The following is a 26,724-nucleotide window of genomic DNA, read 5'->3' as shown; positions in this document are numbered from 1 at the left end:
CAGGTCCAATCACTCATTGGCAGAAACTCGGAGGCTTCTCTTATGGGTGTTGCCTCGCCTTCAAAGTGTCAGAGCAGTTCATCTGCCCGGGCATACAGAAGAGCGCAGTGGATTTACTCTCCAGACAGAAACCACCACCGGGAGAGTGGAGACTGAACCCGATTGTGGTCCAAATGATCTGGCAGAAGTATGGTGTAGCGGAAGTGGACCTTTTCGCTTCGAGCACCTTGACACATTGCCCACGGTGGTACTCCATCTCAGAACCAGACAGCCTGCTGGGGCAGGATGCATTGGCTCACCTGTGGCCGGATTGCCTCCTTTATGCCTTCCCTCTTCTCCCGCTGCTGATGTTGACACTGCACAGGATAGATCAGAGCAGCCACAGGGTGCTGCTGGTTGCTCCATTCTGGCCGGGGAGGATTTGGTTTCCCATGATTTACAAACTTCTCGAAGGGGAACCTTGGGCTCTCCCGGAGAGGAAGGATTTGTTGTCACAGCTACAGGGGAGGATTTGGCACCCTCAACCAGAATGCCTTCAACTGTATGTGTGGCCGTTGAGGGGCCGGACTCCTTGTTAAGTTCTTGTGACCAGGCTGTTGTTCAAACTATCCTTAATTCACGTGCTGCTTCTACCAGGGCTTTGTATGACAACAGATGGAAGCTGTTTGCGCGGTGGTGTGAGAACCAAAAGTTAGACCCGGAGCATTGCTCTGTGCCTATTCTCCTCAAATATTTACAAGAACTGCTGGAGAAAGGACTTTCTGTCGCTACCTTGAAGGTTTATGTTGCTGCAATCTCTGGCCGGCACGTCTATGTTGATGGCTGGTCAGTGGGTTCACACCTCTTGGTGTGTCGTTTTTTGAAAGGTGCTCTACTTTTGCGGCCTCCAAGGCTTGCACCTGTACCTTCATGGGACCTTCCTCTAGTCCTGAAGGGTATAAGCTTATCCCCTTTCGAACCAGTTGAAAGTGCTGATCTTAAATGGGTGTCAGTGAAGACTGCCTTTCTACTTGCACTGTCTTCGGTTAAGCGGGTGGGAGAGCTCCATGCCCTATCAGTCGCTGGGGACTGTTTGCGATGGAATTCTGACGGATCTGGGGTTACGCTGTGGCCTAATCTGTCCTTTTTACCCAAGAGAATTTCAATCTGAATGTTGAATGTTGAAGCAGTACATTAGTGCGTCTGCCGGGATCCGGAAAACGGATGCCCTATTTGTGTGTTACGTTGATCACAAAAGAGGCTGTGCTGTGTCAAAGCAGCGATTCTCGCATTGGGCTGTGGATGCCATTTTACAAGTATACAGGTCCAGAGGTCTTCAGCCTCCTAAGGTACGTGCCATTCCACAGAGGGTGGTCCACCTCCTGGGCTGCACTGAGAGGTGTCCCTTTGAGTGAATTTGTGCTGCTGACATACGTGGGCTTCGTCCTGTACCCTTCGCCGCTATTACAAACTGAATGTGGCTGCTCTTCCTGCGATGATTTCGGCGGGTGTTTGTCTGCCTCCACTCCCCACTGCTGATGCGAGGTGAGTGTGACTCTGCTGCAACATAGCTCAGCACCTTTTGCTCACAGAAACTTCATATTTGGTGGGTATTTGCCTTGGAGGAGTACTTCGCATGGGTTTGAAGGCCGAGGACCTTGACTTACTTTTCTAGGTCACCAATGGTCTCAACTGCCAAATCCTTTGCCGCAACATAGCTCAGCACCTATTGCTCATAGAAACTTCATATTTGATAGGTACATGCCTTGGAGGAGTACTTCGCATGGGTTTGAAGGTTGGTGGCCCTGACCTACTTTTCAAGGTCACCAGTGGTCGCAACTGTCAAATCCTTCGCCTGAAATTTGTTCGCTGCAATGTACCTAGGCACCTGTTGCTTGCAAAAAACTTCATATTTGGTGGGTATTTGCCTTGGAGGAGTACTTCGCATGGGTTTGAAGGCTGGTGACCTTGACCTACTTTAAAAAAATTACCAGTAGTTGCATTTGTTCGAAGGCTACCGACTTTTTATGGTTGGCCACCTCCTCTAAATAAATATAATGTCAATCTCCAATTTTTCCACTTTGTATCCCAGTTTACATCAAACACATGAGTTCAACCAATACCTACCCCACACATGTACATATTACTGCACTTTACATGGAAAATAGTACTGTGCGCGGGGCATTTCGTGACGAATGTCTCTAGTTACCTTTTGCATGTAAAGTTGGAAAGATATTCATAGATTCAACCTTTCGGAATCAATAACTTCAAAGTGAATCACCGTTTTAAATCAAATTACACCTCTTTCCAAACGTAATATACGAGGTCTGTCCAAAAAGTAACGGACCTTTTTATTTTTTTCAAAAACTACATGGATTTGAATCATGTGCGCTTGCATCAGCCAAGCTTGAACCTTCGTGCGCATGCGTGAGTTTTTCCACGCCTGTCGGTTGCGTCATTCGCCTGTGGGCAGGCTTTGAGTGAGCACTGGTCCAGCCCCCTCGTCGGATTTTCATTGTCAGGGAAATGGCAGAGCGACTGCTGCTTTGCTCCATGAAATTTTTTTCAGAAACTGTTAGAGACAGCCAGTTGGAAACCATTCGAAAGATTCAGATGGCTTTCGGTGAAGATTCTGTCGGCGTCACACAGATTAAGGAGTGTTAAAACCTTTTTAAAGACGGAAACCATTCGGAAGATTCAGACGGCTTTCGATGGCTTTTCAGTCGAGTGAGTATCCGAGAAATTGTGTAACAGCTGGACGTGCCACAACATGTCCTGTGAGACTTCCAACACGGAGGTGTTTTTTTTTTTGCGCGCCATGAGCGGTTCCGTGCCGATGCTCGAAATCCTCTGCCCGTCTTTCATTACAAAATCTCCTGTAACAATGGAATGTGCCGCAAAAGTGCTATGTCCAGCTCTCTTGTCATTTCTGTGGTAGTCACACGATGTCCCGGATCAACACAGCGTTCAGTTTGGAAATGATCTGGTCGTTCCAGCCTGTCGATGGCCGCTCGGTGCGCCGTGCTCCCTCCGCCTGAATCTTTCAAATGGTTTCCAACTGGCTGTCTCTAACAGTTTCTGAAAAAAATTTCATGGAGCAAAGCAGCAGTCGCTCTGCCATTTCCCTGACAATAAAAATCCGACCAGGGGGTGGACCAGTGCTCACTCAAAGCCTGCCCACAGGCGAATGACACAACCGACAGGCGTGAAAAAACTCACGCATGCGCACGAAGGTTCAAGCTTGGCTGATGCAATCACACGTGATTCATATCCATATAGTTTTTGAAAAAATAAAAAGGTCTGTTACCTTTTGGACAGACCTCGTAGGCAACAAACTGCAACCGATCAAGACCTTCCCAGCATCCTCCCCCAAGTATCAGACGGAGGTCATTGATGTGTGATGTGACTTTGGTTGCACTACAAGCAATAAATAAAAACCTATTGAGATTTTATTCAAATTTATTAGAATAAAAAAATCCAAAAAATTATATAAAAATGTATTTTTCATATCTAAGTGTTGTAGTACAACCAGAGGGAGTTCATTGATGTGTGATGTGAGTTTCGTTGCATTACAAGATATAAATAAAACCTTGAGATTTTATTCATATTTATTATAATAAAAACATTCCTGAAATTATGTAATAGTGGCTTTTTCCAATCTACGTTTTGCAGTACAACCAGAGGGAGTTCATTGATGTGTGATGTGAATTTGGTGGCACTACAAACCATAAATGTGATGCTATTGAGTTTTTATCAAAGCATTCCCTTTCACTGTGGTAATTTGTTGATGGTCCCTGAGTATTTCCTTTCACCGTGGTAATTTGTTGACAGTCGCTGAGCTGCTGTCTCGCAGCTGGCTGCACGTCACGATCAGTGTAATTCATAAAGAACTGTTTCCTGTTACAGAGTAATAGGAAACAATAAATGAGTTGTACATGTTCCCATGCAAGAAGCCTTATGTCCAGAGATCTAGTATCCAGTGACCAGTTTCATATTTATTTACTTTAAGACTTAATAAAATGTTGCCGAGATAGAAAACCTGTAAAGCCTACTTTGAATACACAGAAAATTCACAGGCGGCATTGATAAGGGAATCGATAAAGAATCAGCTCGATAAGGGGAATCGATAATGCCATCAATATTTATAACATTTTATCAATACCAGTCCCTAGTCACGATTGACATCTTTAAATGGCTTTGATGAAGGTTGATGAATAAATTATAGAGTCCACAGTCAACATAAAGAAATGATCATTTTCCCGGTAAACACCCTCAAACAACGTAACGGCCCAGTTGCAGCGTAATCTTTTTTCAGGCAGCAGCGTAACAGGCCGGTACGCTGTGAGAACCCTGGGCTTTGAGTATAGTTGGTTCTGCTGGAGGTTTCTTCCTGTTAAAAGGGAGTTTTTCCTTCCCACTGTCGCCAAGTGCTTGCTCATAGGGGGTCGTTTTGACCGTTGGGGTTTTTCTGTAATTATTGTATGGCTTTTGCCTTACAGTATAAAGCGCCTTGGGCAACTGTTTGTTGTGATTTGGCGCTATATAAATAAAATTGATTTGATTTGACTAAGGTTGATGAATAAATTGTCAAATCAAAAAACATTGCGCGGATGATACCACAGTATAACGATGCTGTTTTAAATAATGTTTAAAATGTTAAACACATTTATATTGGATGGTTATAGTGTTTGCTGCTATGTTCAACGATTTACATACAGTAGGTTTAGTCTGTGAGCATCAGAGAGCAAAGTGTTTCGACTTTAAGACCGTGAGACAGTGTAAATGTAAACTTTTTTTTTCCATTAAATGTTTTTAATTTTGGTTACAGCTCTTGTCGTTTCCATTGGATTAATTTACTCTGCAGCACGTTCATTATTTTTTAACTAGTTGTGTGACATGTCATTCCACATGAGCTACTCTAGACTGCCTTGAATATATTGTAAATTTTAAGATAGATTTTTGTGAAATTCCAGCATGTCATAAAGCATCATTCGGTACAGATTAAAAGTCATCGTAGGCAGTGCTGCTATTCGGTGAACATCCCGTCCGTGAAATCTTACATTAATTCATATAAAACATCAAATTAATAATAAGTCATGTAATGTAATAAGTGGCGTTGCTTTTTAAATGCACAGTGATTAAACACAAATGAGGTTCGGTACGTGTTGGCTTTTAGGTTCCTAGTTTGGAAGAAAAGGTCAAGTGGTTACTGCACTTGGTTTGAGTCCAGAAGGTTCCCCATTCAAATCCCACCCCTGCCGGTTTCTCTATATAATGTGGAGTTGCGTCAGGAAGGGTATCCGGCGTAAAACTTGTGCCAATTTAACATTCAAATCCACATCGGATCTGCTGTAGCGACCCCAAATGGAAAAACAAGGGAGCAGCCAATGGGACTTACTTGCTTTCAAACTTAAATAGAGGCGTGCAGGCTGGTGTCCACTCTAGTGGCCTTGACAGATCTGTGCTCAAACACACAGCAGGTTGACAAAACCAGTAACTCAGCAGTGAGGACGAAAACAAAAGGGAGAATGTTATTTTAAAAATCAGTTATTGAAAGCATGTTCCAGGGACGCAGTACATTTATATGTTGCATCCAGCCTTGCTGATTTTGCATCAGGACTGCGTAAGAGCAATCCTGTTTTGACAAAAAGTACTTTACCAGGTCAAAAAATGACTTGAGTAAAAGAAGAAACATGGATTTACATAAGGAACATAAAAAGTGCTCATTATCGGTGGCTAGCAGTCGCATTCCTACCCCGCAATTAACGTTTTTAAAATTGATTGATATTTGTTAATTGATTCTTAATTGTCCATATCTGCATTGTGATACATCTAAGACATCAGTGTCACACCCCATTTTAAAGCTCTAAGATCTCAAAAACTAATGAAGATATGAGGCTTAAAGTGTTTGTTGTTTACCGGCAATAATATAATTATTTTGTGAATGAATTGATCAAATCAGAGATTGTCAGTCAGAGGATTTTCTGACATCTGGTGATACGAGGTGGGTTAACCTTTCTATAGTTGGCTGAATTATTGCTTATTTGTTGCAGAAATGGCATCACCCACAGTTGTAAGAGTTCACTGAAAAGGAGTTAAGCAGGAAACCACTACTATTCAATTAAAATATTTTGGCAAAGGTAATCACACTACTTTGAAATTATATTTTGACCATTGCCAAATATTTCAAATACACAAATACTAAATGTATGACAATTTTTTTTTAATGATTTTATTTTAAGTTCCACATTTGTATTCTATTCTCTTGAAGGTGTGCGGCAATTTTGACTTCTAATTGCTTAAAAGCACTGTCACTGGTTGTGAACTGTCATAGGTTTTGATCAGTTTCCTCTAGCAACAGAAACAGATCTCACTATTTGTCTGGAGCAGCTTTCTGCTTGCTACTGTTATTTTTGTTATGTTTTTAATTTGAAGCTGTCGTTTCGGACAGTGGCTCAACCACTGTTCAGGCTGGGCTTCAAGCCTGAACAGTGGCTCAACCACTGTTCAGGCTGGGCTTCAAGCCTGAACAGGGGTCAGGGGTCTTGTCATTTCTGATATTGGTACACATACTTAGAAGTTTCATTCAAGCTGCTCAACATACCTGGTTTTATTTTGCAGATGACAATGGATGAGAAGTATGTCAACAATATTTGGGACCTGCTGAAGAATGCAATCCAAGAGATTCAGAGGAAGAACAACAGCGGCCTTAGTTTTGAGGAGCTATACAGGAACGCATACACAATGGTTCTCCATAAGCATGGAGAGAAGCTTTACACAGGTCTACGAGAGGTTGTCACCGAACACCTCATCAACAAAGTAAGTCTACACACTTAAAATTTTGAGGGTGAATCAGTTTTAACAGCTGTGCACTAGGGTGGCCCCTTTTTCAAGGTGCTTCTTCATTTTTTGGTTCCTTCAGGGGGAAAAATAAATTGGGTGAAATTTCATGAGATTTGAAAAATAATAACCACTGCCACTTGGCCCCTGTTTTTTGTGACGTGGGAGTGACATTTTGAGTTATGGACTGGATACATTAGTTCATTATTGACAAATTTTGTTACAGCTGCCTCAGGTTGCATTTTTGAGGCATTCAACATCAACATGGACTTCCTCGTCAAGGACCCCTCAGAGTGGGAGGATGACCCGTCATTCCAGTTGTCACAGCAGGTCCTGGATAACGTTGCTGCTGTCGATGTTGCTCAGGGAGGAGTTGCACTTATCCAGGATTAGAATCAGATCATATCGAAGGATGAACAGCAGCGGCAATACATCCTACAAGCTCTTGTGTGGCATTGACGTCAGTTCCCGGAGGTGAAGAAGATCAGAACCAAACGCCACTCCCCATGACTTTGTTTTCACCAAATAGGTAGACAGTGACATGTAATACTTTTTTTATTTGACCTGTATGGTCAGTTAAAGGAGAAAGAATTGTTGCTTCAGTTTGTATTTTGTTTGTGAACAGGTACATTACTATTGCTAGTTTGCACTAATATGCTCAACTATTGGAATTTCCACCCCGCCGTACAGCAGTGGTTAGAATAGTTGTATCAAAATAAAATTTTGCAAAAAACATTTTCTCAGACAATTTTGTCAGGAAGCACCTTAAGAAAGGCACATTTTCATTTTTGGCACATTGTAGAGGACCTCCCTACTGTGCACATGTGAAAACACCTGTTAAATGCTTTTCTGATATAAGTAAATTCTGTTAGTCATTTTCAGATGAAGACGCATCAGTTGGCTTTAACCCAAACATACGTATACACACACACACAGACAGCAGCTAGGGGTCTGTACCGGGTCATGGTTTTATGGAAAGTATAAGATGTTTGGTGTGCATACCGGTGTTGCACACCGAAGGGTTCTCCTAAAAACTGGTTCGCCCTGCCTCCACTGTATGCGTCATTTCGGACCACAGCCCAAAGTGATCAAATGGATTAATGGGATTATTAGCCATCAGATGTCAAGGTAAACCCTCTTAAATCATTCTAAAGTCAGTTTTAAGCAGAAACGAGGCCGTTTTAAGCAGAAACAAGACAATAATCAGTGAGGCTTTGAAATGACAGACGCGCAGTGAATGCAGCAGCAAGCACCTCATGTAGCTGCAGTGCTCTGATCGCTTCTTCCAACTTTTATGATGAGATAATGCAGAATTTATGTGTAAATGATTGTTGTACAAAAGCTTCAGATATCTGTTGCTGAGATAGATGATCACTGCAGTGCAGTTTTAAGGAGAAACGAGGTGGTAATCGGTGAATCGCAGTTGAGGACGCATGCGCAGTGAAGGCAGGGCAGACCGATTTTTAGGGGGGACCGTTCGACCTGCGACACCTGTAATCCTATCCCCATATTTTCAGCACTGGATGTGCTGAGCAGTTAGTCTACTGTTTTGTGCAGCAGGTCCAAGTGCTGTATGGTGAAAAAACACTTTGTGTTGTCTCAGCTTGCTGTGTCACATAAGGGTGGTGGTGATGCAATAAATAAAATAGCAGCACACTCGTGATGAGTTTCAGAAACATACATTGGACAAAAATATAAACACAGCAGTATTGTTTTTGCTCCCATTTTTCATGAGCTGAACTCAAAGATCTTAACAATTTCTGTATACGCAAAAGACCTATTTCTCTCAAATATTGTTCACAAATCTGTCTAAATCTGTGTTAGTGAGCACTTCTCCTTTGCTGAGATAATTCATCCCAACTCACAGGTGTGGAATATCAAGATGCTGATTAGACAGCATGATTGTTTCACAGGTGTGCTTAGTCGTGCGCGGTATATCCAGTAGACAGTGGAAATGATATAAATTTGGCCTCCGGTAGAGATTTGGATTCCACAGACCAATTGCAATAATGCTTGTTGATGTAAGCACAGAGACCATGAAGCAGGATGAGCTGGTAAAAAAAAAAAAAATGGTGCACACTTCACCTCACAATGGTTAGTTAAAATGTTTTAGATCTTTATTGTCATTGTTGGCAGACAATGAAAGGCAGTTTAGCAGCTCTTCATTCTCAAATCAGCAGTATAAGATACACACAAAACAATATATTGCATGTAAAAAAAGAATAAAGTATTGGAGACCTTTATATATCTGGTTATGACAGTTGTATACAGTTATTTATATAGTGCGAAGATTAAAAATGCAGACGGCATATAAATGGTAAATGGACTGCATTTATATAGCGCTTTTCTATCTGCATCAGAAGCTCAAAGTGCTTTACAATTATGTCTCACATTCAAACAGACACACTCACACACCAATGTCAGGGTGCTGCCATGCAAGGCGCTCACTTCATACCGGGAGCAACTAGGGGAATAAGGATCCACTACACACCGGGAGCAACTAGGGGATTAAGGACTTTGCCGAAGGCCCCTTAGTGATTTTTAGGTCTGGCTGGGTTTTGAACCAAGGATCCTCTGGTCTGAAGCCCAACGCTTAACCACTAGACCATCACCTCCTCTATATACAGTAACACTCACCAAAACCGTCACCGGATATTTGCACTTACCGGACAAAAGCAGAAGGCCCAATGCTTTTGTATGGTTTTCCATGTAATAAACACTGCGTATAATAGATTTTTGCTCACATTGGACAAAACGTCTTGTCCGATCACAATGCATTTTCATTGAAAACCTCTTGCGTATACCAGACAGAGCAGTTTGGACATGCCCTGTAACAGAGGTATGAAATGAAGTTCAGCAGATTCGAGGAAAGTGGGTATCATATTTCCTTGATTAAAAGCAGAGTGTTTTTTCTTTTTCAAACCATGCTCAGATCCAGCGCCTAAACGAGTCAGGGTGTAATTCAAGGCTGGCAGTTATTAACAAAATGCTGCTTGCTGTCTGTACTGTTATATAGCGTTAAGTTTTACACATATCCCTGGGTGTGACGACCCAAACTAGTTTAGATCAGAGCCCTCTGTGGGGCTGCGAACCCTCTCCGGAGCCGTGCAACTGCTAAATGATTGAAACCACAAAGGGCTGTACTTTGTCACTTTTCTGGTTTCACTGCTTTCTCTTCCATCATATTTTGTTTTTTTGAGTGGACACGCCAATTACATTTAGATCATTGATCAAATACACTTGGCAGAAAAGTATGCAGATATGACCAGCTTTACAACACGGAGTCAGAAAAAGATGCTCAAATTACCCGCAATTCATGGAGGAAAATTGTATGTATCGTACCGTTGGTTTGGTGGTTGCTGATTGTATAAAGAAATGAACCTCATTGAGGGACAAATTAATCCAGAAAAAAAGACACTGTTCCTGCTGCAAATTGCATTAAGACATGACGTAGAACTTTAAAAGGGTCACATGCACATTGATGTCATTGCATGGCCACGGAGTTACGGAGGTGGAGAAGCATAAATCAGGCTTTAGGATTTTAAGGTACCACTCCGCAGCAGACCTAGAAAAAAGAGTGACTTGGCTAAATGTAATCTTTTTAATGCACATAATGCCTGGGGCAGTTGTTTATTTTTTCAGATGAAGTTTTGACATGGCCATTAAATGAGGCAGATCAAGGGAATGCATAATGCTCCAAATGCTGCACAGGTAGATTCCGGTCGGAATTAATAACTTCAAAGAGAATCGCTGTTTTTAATCAAATGACACCTCTTTCCAAATGTTGCAATATATACAACAAACTACAACTGACCAAAACCATTTTCCCCCAAAAATGAGTCGTCCTCCGTTCTTTATGCATTATAATCTTGACTTGCAGCACAGGTGCTATAGAGTTAAATTTGTCTCATTAATACCTGAAAGGAAATGCTTTTGACAAAAATTACAGATTGTTTATTTATATTTATGTCCAGAGATCTAGGATCTTGTGACCATGTACAGGTTTTATTTATTTTTTTTATTTATGTCCAAAGATCTTGGATTCAGTGACAATGTGCAGATTTGATTTGTTTTTATTTAAGGCCAGAGATCAAGGATCCAGTGACAGATTTCATATTTATTTGCTTTAAGACTCAATAAAATGTTGATGTAGAAAACCTGTGAAGCCTACTTTTAGTACAGTAGAGAAGCTTAAATCTTCGACTGGACTGGGTTGCTTGATGTGAGGACGTTTCGCTTCAAATCGCAGAAGCTTCCTCAGAAGCGAAAACGTCCTCGCGTCAAGCAACCCAGTCCAGTCAAAGATTCAAGCTTCTCTACTATGGAAACCACCTGGACAACTGAGAGCCTACACAGAAATACTTTTAGTACACAGGAAATTCACAGGAGGTATTGATAAGGAATCTGCTCGATAAGTGGAATTGGTAATGGTATCAATTAGGGTGAAACGATTAGTCGAGTAACTCGAATAATTCAATTACAGAAAATGTTTGAGGCAAATTCTGTGCCTCGAAGCTTCATTTAACATTGTTGTACATAGACCAGGCCTGTGTGTGGCGCTGTAATGTCCCCAGAAAAACAAACAGAAGACCAGAGCATGCACACAGGCCATGTAAGCGCTAATCAAATTAGTACAAAAGCTACAGCTTTCCAATGCGACACACAGTGAAATAAAGCCTTTTAAGAGAAAGACGGTCCACGCTAATCATCTGAAATAGCTTACTGTGCATTTAAAGCGAAGCAGTGTGTTTGTTTAAAAAAAACAAAAAAAAAAACAGTTTTGTCCGCTCTACGTGGGGAGTGGCTGTTTGCGTGGTGGCCGGCTGCTGTCTCTCTCTGCTGGGTGTGAGTGGCTCCGCAATCCCCTCACACCGGGAGAGTCACGGCTCCCTTCCAGGCCACACTGACAAACAGTCTCTGGAAGAAGTCCACTCTTTCTTCTATGTTTTACTCAGATTCACACTGAGAGTTTCGCTTTTTTGGGCAAGGCTTGCATGTTCAACCTCCAGCTGAAATGCATTGGCTGAATCGCAGAGAAAGAGGGATAGAAAAAAAATTCACACAGGGACCCAGTCCACCAACCTTAAAAAAAAAAAAAAAAAAAAAAATCTTAAAAATGGTTTAATTTTACAAGTTGAGGAAAACGAGGAACAGAAAGTCGCATCCCATCACCATTTCAGCAAAATGTCAAGACTTTGGCCCAACTTTGGCTGAGCTCCTGACACCAGGAAAGATCCAAACCTTGTAAAGATGTGAAAAAATAAATAATTACCCAGGAAAACAGAAAGGGATACACTAAATTTGTCAATCTGGGTGATGATGCAGTGACATTGTGCCATTGCTTAGGGAGAGCCCTGGACTGTTGATGTTGTTTAAAAACGAAAAAGTACTTTTTATCCGATTACTCAATTAATCGCCAGAATAATCGATAGAATACTCAATTACTAAAATAACCAATAGCTGCAGCCCTAATGGCATTGATCGATAAAATCTTATCAGTACCCATCCCTATTCACCCGCAGGTTTTGAGGGAGGTGGGCTTGCTTTAGCTTCCTGAGGAAGTAAAGTCTCTGTTGAGCCTTCCCTTCACTTGGTGATAGGTGTGCATGGAACAAGTGTGGTCAGCTGAGATGTGGACTCATCGTCCTATCCCTGTATGAGGAGGGCAGAGTGCTTGGTGTCTTTTGACCTCCCAAAGTCCATGATCATCTCATTTTGTTTGTGTGTTGTTTAAGTCCAGGTTATTGTTAGAACACCATGCTGTCAGGTGCTGGACCTCTTCCCTGTTGATTGACACTTTGTTGTCTGTTATCAGACCTACCACGGTGGTGTTGTCGGCGAACTTCATGAAGGTGTTGGTGGAGTGGATGGGGGAGCAGTCGTGTATGAAGAGGGAGTAGAGTAAAGCTGCGTATTATGGTGTTGTGTTTCGTTTAACTATGCCCGATATGTACTCGGCCTTTTTCTGTGTTCGTTGCGTTCGTAGATTTGCTTGCAGCTGCGTGTTTGCTTTTTAATGTGTGCGCACAGTCCCGTGTAGTCCTTGCCGCTATTTAAAACCAATTCAACTCTCTTTCAGTTCACTCTTTCCGGCTGTGCAGAACACATCGTTGCGCTTGGAAAACAATGGACTGTATTGTGAGGTTTTTACAGTTGCGTACTGCCACGTATGTAGCCATAGCTGCTATTTTCTTCCTCTATGGAAGTGCTCTCTGTTCTCTACTGCACGGTGTGGTGCGGCTCAGAAACAGAGTCATTTAACATTAATTATTTATTTATTTTCAGGGCGTCTGATGAGCACACCGACATGCAGCAACGGCGCTTTTATTTGAGAGAGAGAGAGCGAGAAAGAGAGAGATGTGATCGGTGCCCTCCGGCTGATTCACTCTGGATGCACACACTCAGTTTTTGGATGTGTACAGGAGCACCGTGTTGCACAGACTTGCATGCAGTAATGCCATGCGACCTGCTTAAAACTGCGTATTTTCTGTGGCCAGTGCTCTACATATAAATAATTAAACTTGCTTAATTTCTTCCGTCCTACGCGCATAGCTCTGAACATACTGCTGCATAGGGAAAAAAAACTTGGCATAGAGCTGCTAAAAGTGGGCATAGACAGCTGTTCAACTCGGCATAGATGTTCGCCACAATACGCACCTCTACGTTTGTGCCAGTGTGAAAGGGGCTTAACGGATAGAGGACACATCTCTGTGGAGTTCCAGTGTTCAGGATGAGAGTGGATGAATGAGATGTGGTCTCCTAGTCTATCATTTTGTGGTCTGTTACTCAGGAAGTCTAGTGTTCAAACAGTGAGCTGCTTAATCCCAAGTTGCTCAGTTTTACATAGGTGCAAAACCTCTGTTTGTATCTGTTTATATGTTATATAAAACCGCTAACTTAAAAAAATGCATTTGTGTGTGTGTGTGTGTGTGTGTAGATATATACAGTGAGGAAAATAAGTATTTGAACACCCTGCGATTTTGCAATTTCTCCACTTAGAAATCATGGAGGGGTCTGAAATTTTCATCTTAGGTGCATGTCCACTGTGAGAGACATAATCTAAACAAACAAAAAAAAAAATCCGTAAATCACAGTGTATGATTTTTTTTTTTTTAATTTATTTGCATGTTACTACTGCAAATAAGTATGTCAACAAAAAAATTCTGGCCCTCAAAGACCTGTTAGTCCGCCTCTAAAAAGTCCACCTCCACTCCACTTATTATTCCAAATTAGAAGCACCTATTTGAGGTCGTTAGCTGCATAAAGATACCTGTCCACCCCACACAATCAGTAAGACTCCAACTACTAACATAGCTAAGACCAAAGAGCTGTCCAAAGACACCAGAGACAAAATTGTAGACCTCCACAAGGCTGGAAAGGGCTACGGGGCAATTGCCAAGCAGCTTGGTGAAAAAAGATCAACTGTTGGAGCAATTATTAAAAAAAGAAGAAGAAGCTAAACATGACTGTCAATCTCCCTTGGACTGGGGCTCCATGCAAGATCCCACCTCGTGGTGTGTCAATGATCCTAAGAAAGGTGAAGAATCAGCCCAGAACTGCACGGCAGGAGCTGGTAATGACCTGAAGAGAGCTGGCACCACTGTTTCCAAGGTTACTGTGGGTAAAACACTAAGACGTCATGGGTTAAAATCATGCATGGCACAGAAGGTTCCACTGCTTAAATCAGCACACTTCCAGGCCCGTCTTACAAGGCGGTGGAAACTCTGCGGATCCGCAGGATTCCGCAAATTTCATCATTGGGACGGGGGCGGGGGTGTTAGTGTTGTACTCTTTAATTGTGATCGTTACTGAGTTTTTAAAATGCTTATCGCAAAGTGTTTTTTTTTTGTTGTTTTTTTACGACATCATGCAAGTTTTCTAAGTCCGCGGACACTGATCTGTCTGTTACAAATCAGTTTCCTGGGATCCGCAGAGTTTCGAGGAGAATAAATGCCACTCAAAGCCTGGCTGTTGCGACAGTTGTTGTAAAGCGGGACTGGTTGGTTGCTGTGGTGACACTGTGTGGCTCCAGTGCGAAGCTTAGCTAAATGTAGCATGTGGATATTGCAAACTTTTAGAACTTTCAAGTTTTTAAAAGAAGAATTTTGCAGCATGTCTGTGTCATGGAGCAACATCAGACAGAGCGAAGATGTAAGTAAGTAAGAAGTTGGATGTCTAGTAACTTCCTACTTTTAAATTCTAATAAGACTGAAGTTATGGTTTTTGGTCCAGCGAGGTATCGGCATCAAGTTGATCAGCTAGCACTTAGCTTAGGTTCATGTGTTATACATCATACGGATAAAGTGAGGAACCTTGGAGTAATTTTTGATCCTACGTTGTCCTTTGATCTCCACATTAGAGACATTACGAGGACTGCTTTCTTCCATTTGTGAAATATAGCGAAGATTCGTCCCATCCTGTCTATGGCTGATGCTGAGACTTTGATTCATGCATTTGTCTCTTCTAGATTGGACTACTGTAATGCTCTATTTTCTGGCTTACCGCAGTCCAGGATTAGAAGTCTTCAACTGGTTCAAAATGCTGCTGCCAGACTTTTGACACAAAGCAGAAAGTTTGACCACATTACGCCCGTTTTGGCATCCCTGCACTGGCTTCCAGTTGCTGCCTGATCGGATTTTAAAGTACTGTTATTAGTTTATAAAATTGTTCATGGACTTGCACCTCCCTATCTGGCTGACCTGGTAAGCCCCTATGTACCGGCTCGGGCCCTGCATTGTCAGGGTGCAGGACTTCTGTGTGTTCCCAGGGTGAATAAAAAGTCTGCCGGTCACAGAGCTTTCTCCTACCGTGCTCCAGCTCTGTGGAACGATTTCCCGGCACACATTCTGCAGTCTGATATTGTGGAGACTTTTAAGTCACGTTTAAAGACTCATTTGTTTTCCCTGTTTTATCATTAGTGTTATGATGTGTTTTTATTCTTGTATTCTTTTATGGTCATCTTTTTATTATGTTTTAAATTTTTTATTCAGTTTTTTTGTTGTGTGAAGCGCCTTGAGACGAGTTCGTCATGAATTGGCGCTATATAAATTAATAAATTTGAATTTGAGATGGCGAGAAAGACGGTTTGAAAAAGTCTAAGGACAAGAATCCGTGGAATGGTTGCTGGCTTCATGAACACACCTGAAAGATAAAGGGGAAAAGCGAACTGGTAAGACTTTTTTTCTCTCTCTGGAAAATAAACGTTGTGCTGTTCAAACAGGATTTCAGAAAAGATTATGTGCCTTTCTTTCCTTTCATTAATCTAGACTTTCTTTCATTGAAAAAAAAAGACATTGTGGCTTTGAATGAATTTAGGCTACATGAATTTACACAACAATGTAAATTAGTTTTTATTAATGTACGAGACTCGTAGACTTTTTTCATGGGAAAAAAGACATTGTGGCTTTGAGTGGATTTACAGGAATTTACACAAGAATGTGTGGCTTTTTACTATAAGGTATGTTATTGATATTTTACCCTGATTTTTACAATATTCTACAAGCTTTAGCTGTGGTTTTTCAAATATGTGGTTTTTCATGAAGTCTTTTCAGTCTTCATGAATTTCATGTAGTTTAATTGTTAATGAGTTAATGCATAATTTGGTTTACAATTAAGAGGAAAATCATTCCAGGTCCTACTTCCATGTCATATTCTGTTATTTCAACATGATCATTGACGGTTCAAATTAAAGGTTGAATGTAGGATCATTTAAATATGCACTAATTTTGAGATTTGTTCTTCCAGGAGATGTTGAAAATGTATCAGTAGATGAAAATTTAATTTGGTTTCTGGTGCCCCACAAGGCCCTAGACCCCGGCTCCTTGGGGGGGCTACAAATTTTCCTCGGATTTCACAATTTTCATTTCACAGCCCTGGTCTTAAGTTTGCCCATGACCATTTGGATGATCCAGAGGAGTTATGGGAGAAAGTTATGTGGTCAGATGAGACCAAAATAGAACTTTTTGGTCTTAATTCCACTCGCCGTGTTTGGAGGAAGAAGAATCCGGAGTACAGGAGACCAACAGCTGACTCTTGGATGCTGAGTCAAGTAGTTCTCAGTCTGGCAACGTGGACAGATATTTCTAGATATTTACAGAATTGATTGAGTTAATTTTGTAAAATCAATATAAAGACAGAAAGATGAATATATCAATGATACACAGATAACAAAATAAAACAAATGCTTACTTTCATTATGGTCCATGTGAGGCTAAAACTTGACAACACTGAGGAGCTCGATTAAACATGTAAAAATTGCAATGACATAATGTCATCAATTGAGTAGCAATAAGTGTGTAGTTTGTTTGTTTATATATATATATATATATATATATATATATATATATATATATATATATATAAATTGAAAAAAAATCAAAGAGCATGATGAAAAGGTTCAAAACATGATAAAAAGTTAAAAGGCTAAAAAAAAGAATAAAAGCATAGCAAACAATATATTAATCATATAAAATAGCAAACAAATGCAAAAAGAGAAGTGGCAAAAGCTAAGGAAACGGCATATACCGAGCTGTACAAGAAGTTGAATAGTAAGGAAGGAGAAAAGGACTTGTACTGGTTGGCCAGACAAAGGGACAGAGCTGGAAAGGATGTGCAGCAGGTTAGCGTGGGGAAAACATGCAGATGGTAATGTGCTGACAAGTGGGGAGAGTGTTGAGAAGGTGGAGGGAATACTTTCAAGAGCTGATCAGTGAAGAAAATCAGAGAGCGAGAAAAGGCTTGAGGATATGGAGAGAGTAAATCGGGAATTACAAGGGATGAGTAAGGATGAAGTGAGGGCAGCTAGGAAAAGGTGACATTCCGGTGAAGGCATGGAAATGTCTTGGACAGATGGCATGTGCAACAAATAGAGCGGGTCGCAGCCTCAACTTTCTCTAAAATCTGGGTCTTTTAGTGATTTAGGGCTTGTGGCCGGCGATCACCTTAGTATTTCTTCTGTTTTTCTTGTTGCTTAATGCTGACAAATTATACCTTATTTGTAGTCTTTCTGCCACCTGATTCTGTTTTTTTTCCTCTGTCCGAGGTGCAGCTCCATCCAGAAGTGGGAGTGGGAAATAGACGGGATCTGTGGACCCAAGCCCCCCTCACCCCCGTCCTTCCCTCCCCAGCCAGCCTCTCGTCCTGAACACCAGCATGGGCTTCCAAAATTTCCTGTATATTTGTATTGTCAAGTGTGTCAGGTTACATGGCCCAAACAGAGGGTCACCCCTTTGAGTCTGGTCTGCTTGAGGTTTCTTCCTCAATATTATCAGAGGGAGTTTTTCCTTACCACCGTCGCCTGTGTGCTTGCTCTAGGGGTTGGTAAGGTTAGATTTTACTTGTGTGAAGCACTTTGGGGCAGCTTTGTTGTGATTTGGCGCTATATAAATGAAAAAAAAAATGGCATTCGAGTTTCTAACCAGATTTTTTAATAAAATCTTGGAAAGTGAGCGGATGCCTGAGGAGTGGGGATGAAGTGTGCTGGTTGCTGTTTTTCAGAACAAGCGTGATGTGCAGAGTTGCAGTAACAACAGAGGCATAAAGTTGCCCAGCCACAGCATGAAGTTATGGGAAAGAGTAGTAGAAGCTAGGCTTGGAAAACAGGTGAAGATCTGTGAGCAGCAATATGGTTTCATGGTGAGAGAGCACTACAGATTCAATGTTTGCTCTCAGAATACTGATGAAGTATAGAGAACGCTAGAAGGAATTACATTGTGTGTTTTTGGCTTTAGAGAAAGCTTATGACAGGATGCCAAGAGAAGAGTTGTGGTATTACACACAAACACACACACGCATGGTTAGCCTTATATATATTAGATCATGACCCGCTCACTGAAGCCCTTATTTTCCCATTTCACATGTTACTCAGGTCAGGTACCAAGCATTGCACTTTACTTACTATGTATGAGGTCTATTAGAAAAGTATCCGACCTTATTATTTTTTTCAAAAACCATATGGATTTGAATCACGTGTTATTGCGTCAGACAAGCTTGAACCCCCGTGCGCATGCGTGAGTTTTTCCACGCCTGTCGGTTGCGTCATTCGCCTGTGAGGAGTGATCCAGCCCCCTCGTCGTTGTTTCATTGCCAGGAAATGGCGGAATGATTTGGGCTTTTTTTCCATCAGAATTTTTTCAGAAGCTGTTAGAGACTGGCAGCTGGAAACCATTAGAAAAATTTATCTGGCTTTCGGTGAAAATGTTACGGGCTTGGTAGAGAATAAGGAGTGTTACTGTCGCTTTAAAGACGGCCCCCAGTGGCTGTGGGGTGCGCCGCGCTCTGAAGCCGCCATCGACAGGCTGAACGACCATTTCATTTCTAAACGGATGGCTGTCTGGATCCGTGACCATCGTGTACCATTTCTCTGGTTATCACAAGAGCTGGACATCAACCATTTTTCGGCAGATTTCACTTTTAACAAGAGTTTTTGTCATGGAAAGTCGAGCAGAGGCTTCGCGCGTCACGATGGATTCGCTACTGGAGCATAACAAAACCACCTACGTTTTGGTCTCACAGGACGGCTTTGAGATGGCGTTCAGACAGCTGTCGGTGGTTTTTCCATCGAGTGATTATCCGAGAAATTGTGGATGTGCATGGACATGCCACAACATGTCCTGTGAGGCTTCATGACGGCGTTGCTGTACGCCATGCGGCACCGCCGCGACGCGCGAAGCCTCCGCTCCTCTTTCCAAGACAAAAACTCCTGTAACAGTGGAATGTGCCATTCATTTCCAAACTGGACGCTGTGTTTTATCCGGGACGTCGTCTGACTAGCACAGGAATTGTGAAAAGACGTGGACATCAGCACTTTTTCGGCACATTGAGACAGACGTGCGGAAGAATTCTGTGCGTCGCGGCGGTGCCGCATGGCGCAAGGCAACGCCATGATGACGCCTCACAGGACACGTTCTGGCATGTCCAGGCACATCCACAATTTCTCAGATAATCACTCGATGGAAAAACCACCGACAGCTGTCTGAACGCCATCTCAAAGCCGTCCTGTGAGACCAAAACGTAGGTGGTTTTGTCTCGCTCCAGTAGCGAATCCATCGTGACGCGCGAAGCCTCCGCTCGGCTTTCCATGACAAAATCTCTTGTTAAAAGTGAAATCTGCCTGAAAATTGTTGATGTCCAGCTCTTGTGATAACCAGAAAAATGGCACACGATGGTCACGGATCCAGACAGCCATCCGTTTAGAAATGAAATGGTCGCTAAGCCTGTCGATGGTGGCTTCGGAGCGCGGCGCGCCCCACAGCCGCTGGGGGCCGTCCTTAAAGCGACAGTAACACTCCTTATTCTCTACCAAGCCCGTAACATTTTCACCGAAAGCCAGATAAATTTTTTCTAATGATTTCCAGCTGCCAGTCTCTAACAGTTTCTGAACAAATTCTGATGGAAAAAAAAAAGCCCAAATCATTCCGCCATTTCCTGGCAATGAAACAACGAGGGGGCTGGACCACTCCTCACTCAAAACCTGCTCACAGGCAAATGACGCAACCGACAGGCGTGGAAAAACTCACGCATGCGCAGGAGGGTTCAAACTTGTCTGACGCAATCACACGTGATTCAAATCCATATGGTTTTTGAAAAAAAAAAATAAGGTCTGATACTTTTCTAATAGACCTCGTAGTAGTGGCTGGCTAGGGTATACTTTAATTACAATCTGATCGTACCAGCGCACAAGGCATGCGTTAAGGCATGCGTTTTTCAATTAAAATGTACCTGCCGTGTACGGCATTCTCGAGCATTGCAGTGATATGACATGCTATCACCTTTTCTCATCATTTACTTGAGTCTTATGAATGTCAGAAATTGCTCTCTGAAAATTAATGATGACAACATACACACAATGCAATGCAACCTACTATACCTCAACTAAAGTGACATGAAATATACAATGACATGGCAAAAATTCTTGTATATTGCCAGTCCATAGCACGGGTAACTCAGCTAGTAAGTATTTATTTTGGACTGTCAAAGCACTAAACAAAATAAACTCTAATAATAAAATAATAATTGGCAACAATAAAAAATACACTACAGCAATGCACAAAAATCCCAAATTAAAGGGCTGATAATACAGAAAATAGGTGTGACAGTATACAAATAATGAATATTTGAGTTAAATGGTACAAATATTTCATGAGATGAAAGATGGAATCGAACATTCCAGCTTTCATCGATTTAAATATTCGTTCCATTGAATGAATGAAAAAAACATTCATTATTTGTTTTATTTAATGGCTAAAATAGATCCTTGTCATTTTATATTTTCTTAATTTATAAACAGAAAAATGACTTACATGTTGGTCCATTTGGTCCAAAACTGCATCGATGTAGTCCGTGATGCCGTCCACTGACTTCGTGTACTTAAAAAAAAAAAAAAAAAAAAAAAAAAAAAAAAAAAAGACTTCATGTACTTCCTCAATCCAGCGAAAAATCACGTCAGAAATTTGTTCAGCTTTTCATCTTAACAGCTCATCATGTCTCCAGATGGCTTAGAGTGTAGTGGATTTGTTTGTTTGCTTTTTTTGTGTGTTCAGAGAATTAGCAGTATCAATTAGCTCCTTCAAATCATCGTTCGTCAGCAAAACAAACTCTGCAATGTTTAGCTAAATGCCACCCCCGGTAGTGTGAGGGTGTGCAGTGGTTGTGATGTGCAATAGCACATTTCATATAACACCAAAATTCCACGCTCAAAAAGAACTATTGCACCTTCAATGAAACACAACAGCAAATGGTATGAATAATCCATGTCACGTGACATACAACCCACCAATCAAATGACAAGGATCCACTCAGCCATTCTGTACAAATAATGAATTCAATGGTACAAATATTTCATTCTGTGAAAGACAGAATATTCCTTCTTTCACAGACAAACTCCATGTTTAGCTAAACACCGCCCCCACTAGTGTGTGAGTGGGCGGTGTTTGCAGCGCTCAGTGGTACAAAACGTATGAAACCAAATTTGCATGGTCAATGGAACCAGATTTGCATGCTAAATGCAGTGCAGCACAAATGGGACGAATAATCCATGTCACGTGACATATAAAGCACCAGTCAAATGACAAGGATCCACTCAGCGGTTATATAACATACTTTAGCACTGACCAACATCATGACTGTGTATAAACTTGTACTGTTTCCTTCTTACACCTTAATATTTTGCCTAGATGGCGGGAAGGTGGATCTTTGAAGTATCATTTCATGGAGCTGCAGGAATAGAAGGGATTATGCATCATCTCTGCCTCCAGGAAAAACAAGGAAGGCCAGCATGCCCTTATAAACCTTACTCCAGAGGCACTTGTTTACAGTGCTGAGTCACACTGCGGCGTCAGCATTATCAGACTACCTGGTAAATGGAGGAAATAAAAAAAGGTATTGCAGTTGTTGTTGTTCATTTGGCTGCTCCCGGTTTTGTTTGGGGTCGCCACAGTGGATACAGCCAGATCCGCATTAGTAATTGGCACAAGTTTTACGCCGATGCCCTTCCTGACGCAACTCCAGTTTTACCTGGAGAAACACACACAGCCGCTGGCGTTCCAAAGAGGTCTCCCATCCAAGTACTAACCAGATCCTGCTCTGCTTAGCTTCTGAGATCTGACAGGATCAGGCTTACACAGAGCACTCTAAAAGACTGAATGATGGTTTACTATTGCACACATTTGGCCCTTTTATTCTTTCAAAGTTGTAAAACTTTTTCATTTGTCAGTGTCTTGTTGACACATAGAAAGTTCTGTAAAATTATACCCACATTCTTGTCTCTCAAAGGTACGAGAAGATGTCCTTAACTCCCTGAACAATAACTTCCTCCAAACCTTAAATCAAGCATGGAATGACCATCAAACAGCCATGGTGATGATTCGAGACATCCTGATGTACATGGTGAGTAATAATAATAACTTTATTTATATTGTAGTTTCAGCCAGTAAATTTCAAAGTTCTATACATCGTAAAACATTTAAACAAAACTATTTCAAAGATGTGACAATGTTCACAGCCATTGGAAAATTTAAAGTAAAAGACTGATAGAAACCAACAAAATTTAATTAAAATCATTTAAAGCCATATGTCAGTCTGCAATAGAAAACAAATATGTTTTAAGATTAGCTTTAAAACATTCAAGAGAAGTGGACTTTCTAATATCCACAGGCAGACTGTTTCACAAACCAGGGGCATGATACTCGAAAGCTCTGTAGCCTGTTGTCTGTTCATAAAGCCACAGAAAAACAGGAAAAAGAAGCTCGTGCTGTGCTGTGTCGATTTATTCGTGTTTACAACTTAACTGCTGTTACTCAATTGGAAAACAATGTTTAATTTTTCTGAAACAATGCTTTGTTTCAGTGCTGTCAGTTGACACTAGCTAACTTGACCACCGTGCTCTTTCTGATTTTTTTCCTTACTCTGAAACTGTTCATTGAAAGAGAAGTGGGAAGCAAAAAATAAATAAATAAAAGGGGCGGGAGGGGCAAAACTTCCATCATGGAGTGGGGTGGAGATCTCACAAACTGGAGTATTAAAGCACAACACGCTGGGCTTGTATTTTTCCAGATTACTCACTCATACATTTATAACAAAGTCTGCTCGACTGGTTAAGGCAGTATAATAAAAATCCATACCTGTGGACTTTAGATACTGTTTATACTGCCAGCCTCTATTTCACTTTATTTTTTTTGTGGACAAATGTGAGATGTTCATGTCACACAACTGTTTCTTCACAATCAGAAACAAGGAATTGAGTTTGTTCTATGGTTAAATTGGTTGCAGGGCGTAAACAATGATTGGGTAGATTTGCAGAAACGTTGCAGTGATCAGGCTAAATGGCAAAATCTCACAGAATTCACACGGATTCATTCAGAATTTGGTTTAATTGTTGCAATTGCAACATCTCAGCTTCCTGAAGGAGCTCTATACTGGTTAACAAGTGCATTTTAAAATAATAGATACTCTTGAGCACTGTACTTTGCCTTGCCGTGGTTTGTATGTGCCCCATAATTAAAATACATCTGAATATATGAGTGTAATTAAGCCAGAGTATCCAGAGAAAATTTTGGTCCTCCACAAACCAGTGTCCTCCTTCGGACCCATCTTTTTAAACAAATAAATTAGCAACTGTACAATATATGATACAAACACACACAGTCATTGTCAGAATTACTGGCATCCCTATGTGTTAAATACATATTTTAAAATGTGTTCAAAAATACAGGTAAAGAAATCAATTTTGTATCATGAAAACATTTTTTTGTTCCAGATTTATTTAACAGAAACAATAAAACAAAATGCTCTTAAAGATTGAAATAAAATATGACTATGGGAATGTTTACACACCCAGCCTTGATTTTTTTTTTTTTTTGGTAAAGAAAACATGGTGTGAAAGTGCTGATTTACTGTAAATTCATCAAAATAACCAGTAACCGTGTCCAGCATATATGGAATTTTTTATTTCACTTTACAAAGCATTTTGTTGTTTCATTTAAATAACTTTGGAATTTTAAGTGTGAAATTACATAGACATTTGTGTTATGCACCAAGCCCCAACCTATGCCCGTCCAAAATTAAAATGTGAATCTTCTATTAAAAGCACAATAAAGCATTTTTTTATATATGCCCATATGTAGCCCAGTGACCCAAGTCATCAACAGAGATTCAAACCCATGGATTTTTGTTAGCCTCTCTCTCTCTCTCTCTCTCTCTCTCTCTCTCTCTCTCTCTCTCTCTCTCTCTCTCACACACACACTCTCTCACACACACACACACAGAAAATCATTTTTATATTTAACACGTCAGATAATGTTACATGCTCTTGAGTTCAAATTGGCTCAGTTCAAAATGAACTGAACTGTTGCTGAAAATGTACCAGTTTGATCGACTCTCAAGCTTTATAGAGTCATAGTTTTGCTTTATTTTGCAATTTTAAACAAACAAAGAAATACAAAATATATTTCTAATTTTTTTCATATCAAATCATCTGCAAACAGCAGAGATCGAGGGGAGAAGGAGGAGGAGGAGAGAGAGAGAGCGTGAGTGGTGAGGAGGAGGAGAGAGAGAGCGTGAGTGGTGAGGAGGAGGAGGAGCGAGGCTTCACTCATTTTCACATGGAAAGTAGCTTTCATTGGAACTGTTTACAAACTCCCATGATCAGTAGCGCTACACGCTCATTAAACTTAACGATCATAAACAGTCATCTTCACCACAGTGTTACGGTTGAGGACCAGGCTGTGTGTTAGACCCAAATGCAGGAGCAGTAAGGCATACACAGGAGGTATAAACAAGAGTTTATTGAACAAAACAAGGGACTGCGCAGTGGAAGAACAACACCAGGAGGACCTTAACTAGACAGGGCAACAGGACCAGAACCAGGGACTGACAGGACATGGACCAGGTGAAGTGAGCCTGGGGAGCTAGTGGGGCTAGATCAACTGCAGGGGAGAATAAAAGGGCATGTGAGGTAGTGGAACTGCATTTTGGGCACACATCTAGAAATAATCAAAACTAAACTTAAATAGTTCATTCCGTGTAGCAGTTCAGGATCAAAGTTCAGTTCACTCAAGATCAAAGTTCAGTTCACTTCAGGAGTCAAGATCAAAGTTCAGTTCATATCAGTGTTCGGGAGCAAAGTCTCAGAGTAAGAATGACAGGTCCCGGTGCCAGGCTTAGGACTGCAGATAAACAGCAGAGTTCTCCGGATGATGGCACCCAGAAAGCCACGGCTTCATCACTCCAGAATTAAGCGACTGCGTGTGGACACCCCCCCACCCCCCAATCCCGCTCAAAAATGTTGGAAAAAAAAAAAAAACTGCCAAGATGAAAAAACTCCGCTGCCTCCACTGGATTAAAGGTAACTTGTGCCATTTTTGAAGAGAACAAATGGCAACAAATTTTTTTTTTTTTTTTTTTACTTTTTCCCATGTTATTTATTTTATTAACTTAGGCGTTGACAGAAAATGCAAAAAAAACCCAAAAAAAAACTTTATTTGTATACTTTTCTTGCTTTCAGTGTCTCTAAAACAACTTAAAACTTGTTAAAATTGGGTTGCCGATAACATTTTAGAGGTATTAAACCCAATAGCTATTGCCAGAGCATTGGCCCAAGGATCCCACCAGGACTGTAGCTGAACTTTCAGGTCTTCTTTTTAAGAAAATTCTTCTTTTATACCCTTTCATCATGAAGCTGTATAACTGGAGATACAAAATATCCTCATATAAAGTCAAGAGTAATAATAATAATATTAAAGCAAACAGAGCTCTGGTATCAGAATAGTATCAGTATTGGCAGATATCCAAATTCAGTTATTGGGATCGGAAGTGAAAAAATGTGGATCGGTGCGTTCCTAACCACCCCCTATGGTTTGGTGCGCACGTGAACAGAAGATTAATTGCAAAGCTAAGTGTGATTTTTGTCATCAGAACTACATTTTAACCTTATGACTGCCTTATGTTTGATGCAGTTGGAGTAAAATCACAGTTTGAGTGGGGAAAAAATAACACGTGCTCTGCATTTACACACTGTTTAAGAAAAAAAACGGCCTCATGGAGAGAGACTGTAGCGCCCGTTGTGCGACTGTGCACAAGACGCAGCCTCTTGCTCTGTGACAAACAGGCTCAGCACTTTTTGATCAAACCACACACACAAACACAAAAATCTCAACGTTAGTGTCTGCTGTCTCTTCCTTGTGCAGTCATGACTCCAGTGAACTGAGCGTCAACCCTTGAAATGCGTGCACAGCCAAGCTGGCTGAAAGAGTATTTTTGACTGTTGCTGAGTGTCTGCTCTCCAGCACCACTGATCTCAATTAATTCTCATTAGTGTCACTAGTGAGTAGGATGAATGTATTTATCCAGAAACGTTATCAATAAAATTCTTCTTGTCACCATCTCACCAGACAATGTGGACGTCTGTAT

At 41.2% G+C, this 26,724-nt stretch overlaps 1 protein-coding gene and 1 long non-coding RNA gene across 2 annotated transcripts in view; one reads left to right on the top strand and one right to left on the bottom strand.

The window, feature by feature from the left end:
* Positions 1-26,724, top strand: part of cul3b (cullin 3b) — a 114,017-nt gene that overhangs the window by 24,942 nt on the left and 62,351 nt on the right. The window contains exons 2-3 of the mRNA XM_034168187.1: positions 6,601-6,798; positions 22,591-22,704. Coding sequence (XP_034024078.1) covers positions 6,601-6,798; positions 22,591-22,704 — 312 coding nt within the window. The remainder of the gene's footprint in view (positions 1-6,600; positions 6,799-22,590; positions 22,705-26,724) is intronic.
* On the bottom strand, positions 1,312-26,432 carry LOC117508422. The gene is made up of 3 exons (XR_004560086.1): positions 26,421-26,432; positions 19,141-19,146; positions 1,312-1,536 (listed from the first exon to the last, which is right to left on the bottom strand). It is a non-coding gene; the product is annotated as an uncharacterized LOC117508422 (long non-coding RNA).

This window comes from Thalassophryne amazonica, chromosome 4, assembly GCF_902500255.1.
Source record: "Thalassophryne amazonica chromosome 4, fThaAma1.1, whole genome shotgun sequence".
Classification (NCBI taxonomy): Eukaryota; Metazoa; Chordata; class Actinopteri; order Batrachoidiformes; family Batrachoididae; genus Thalassophryne; species Thalassophryne amazonica.
The sequence above is the reverse complement of the archived record's forward strand: the minus strand, read 5'-3'. Positions and strand labels throughout refer to the sequence as shown.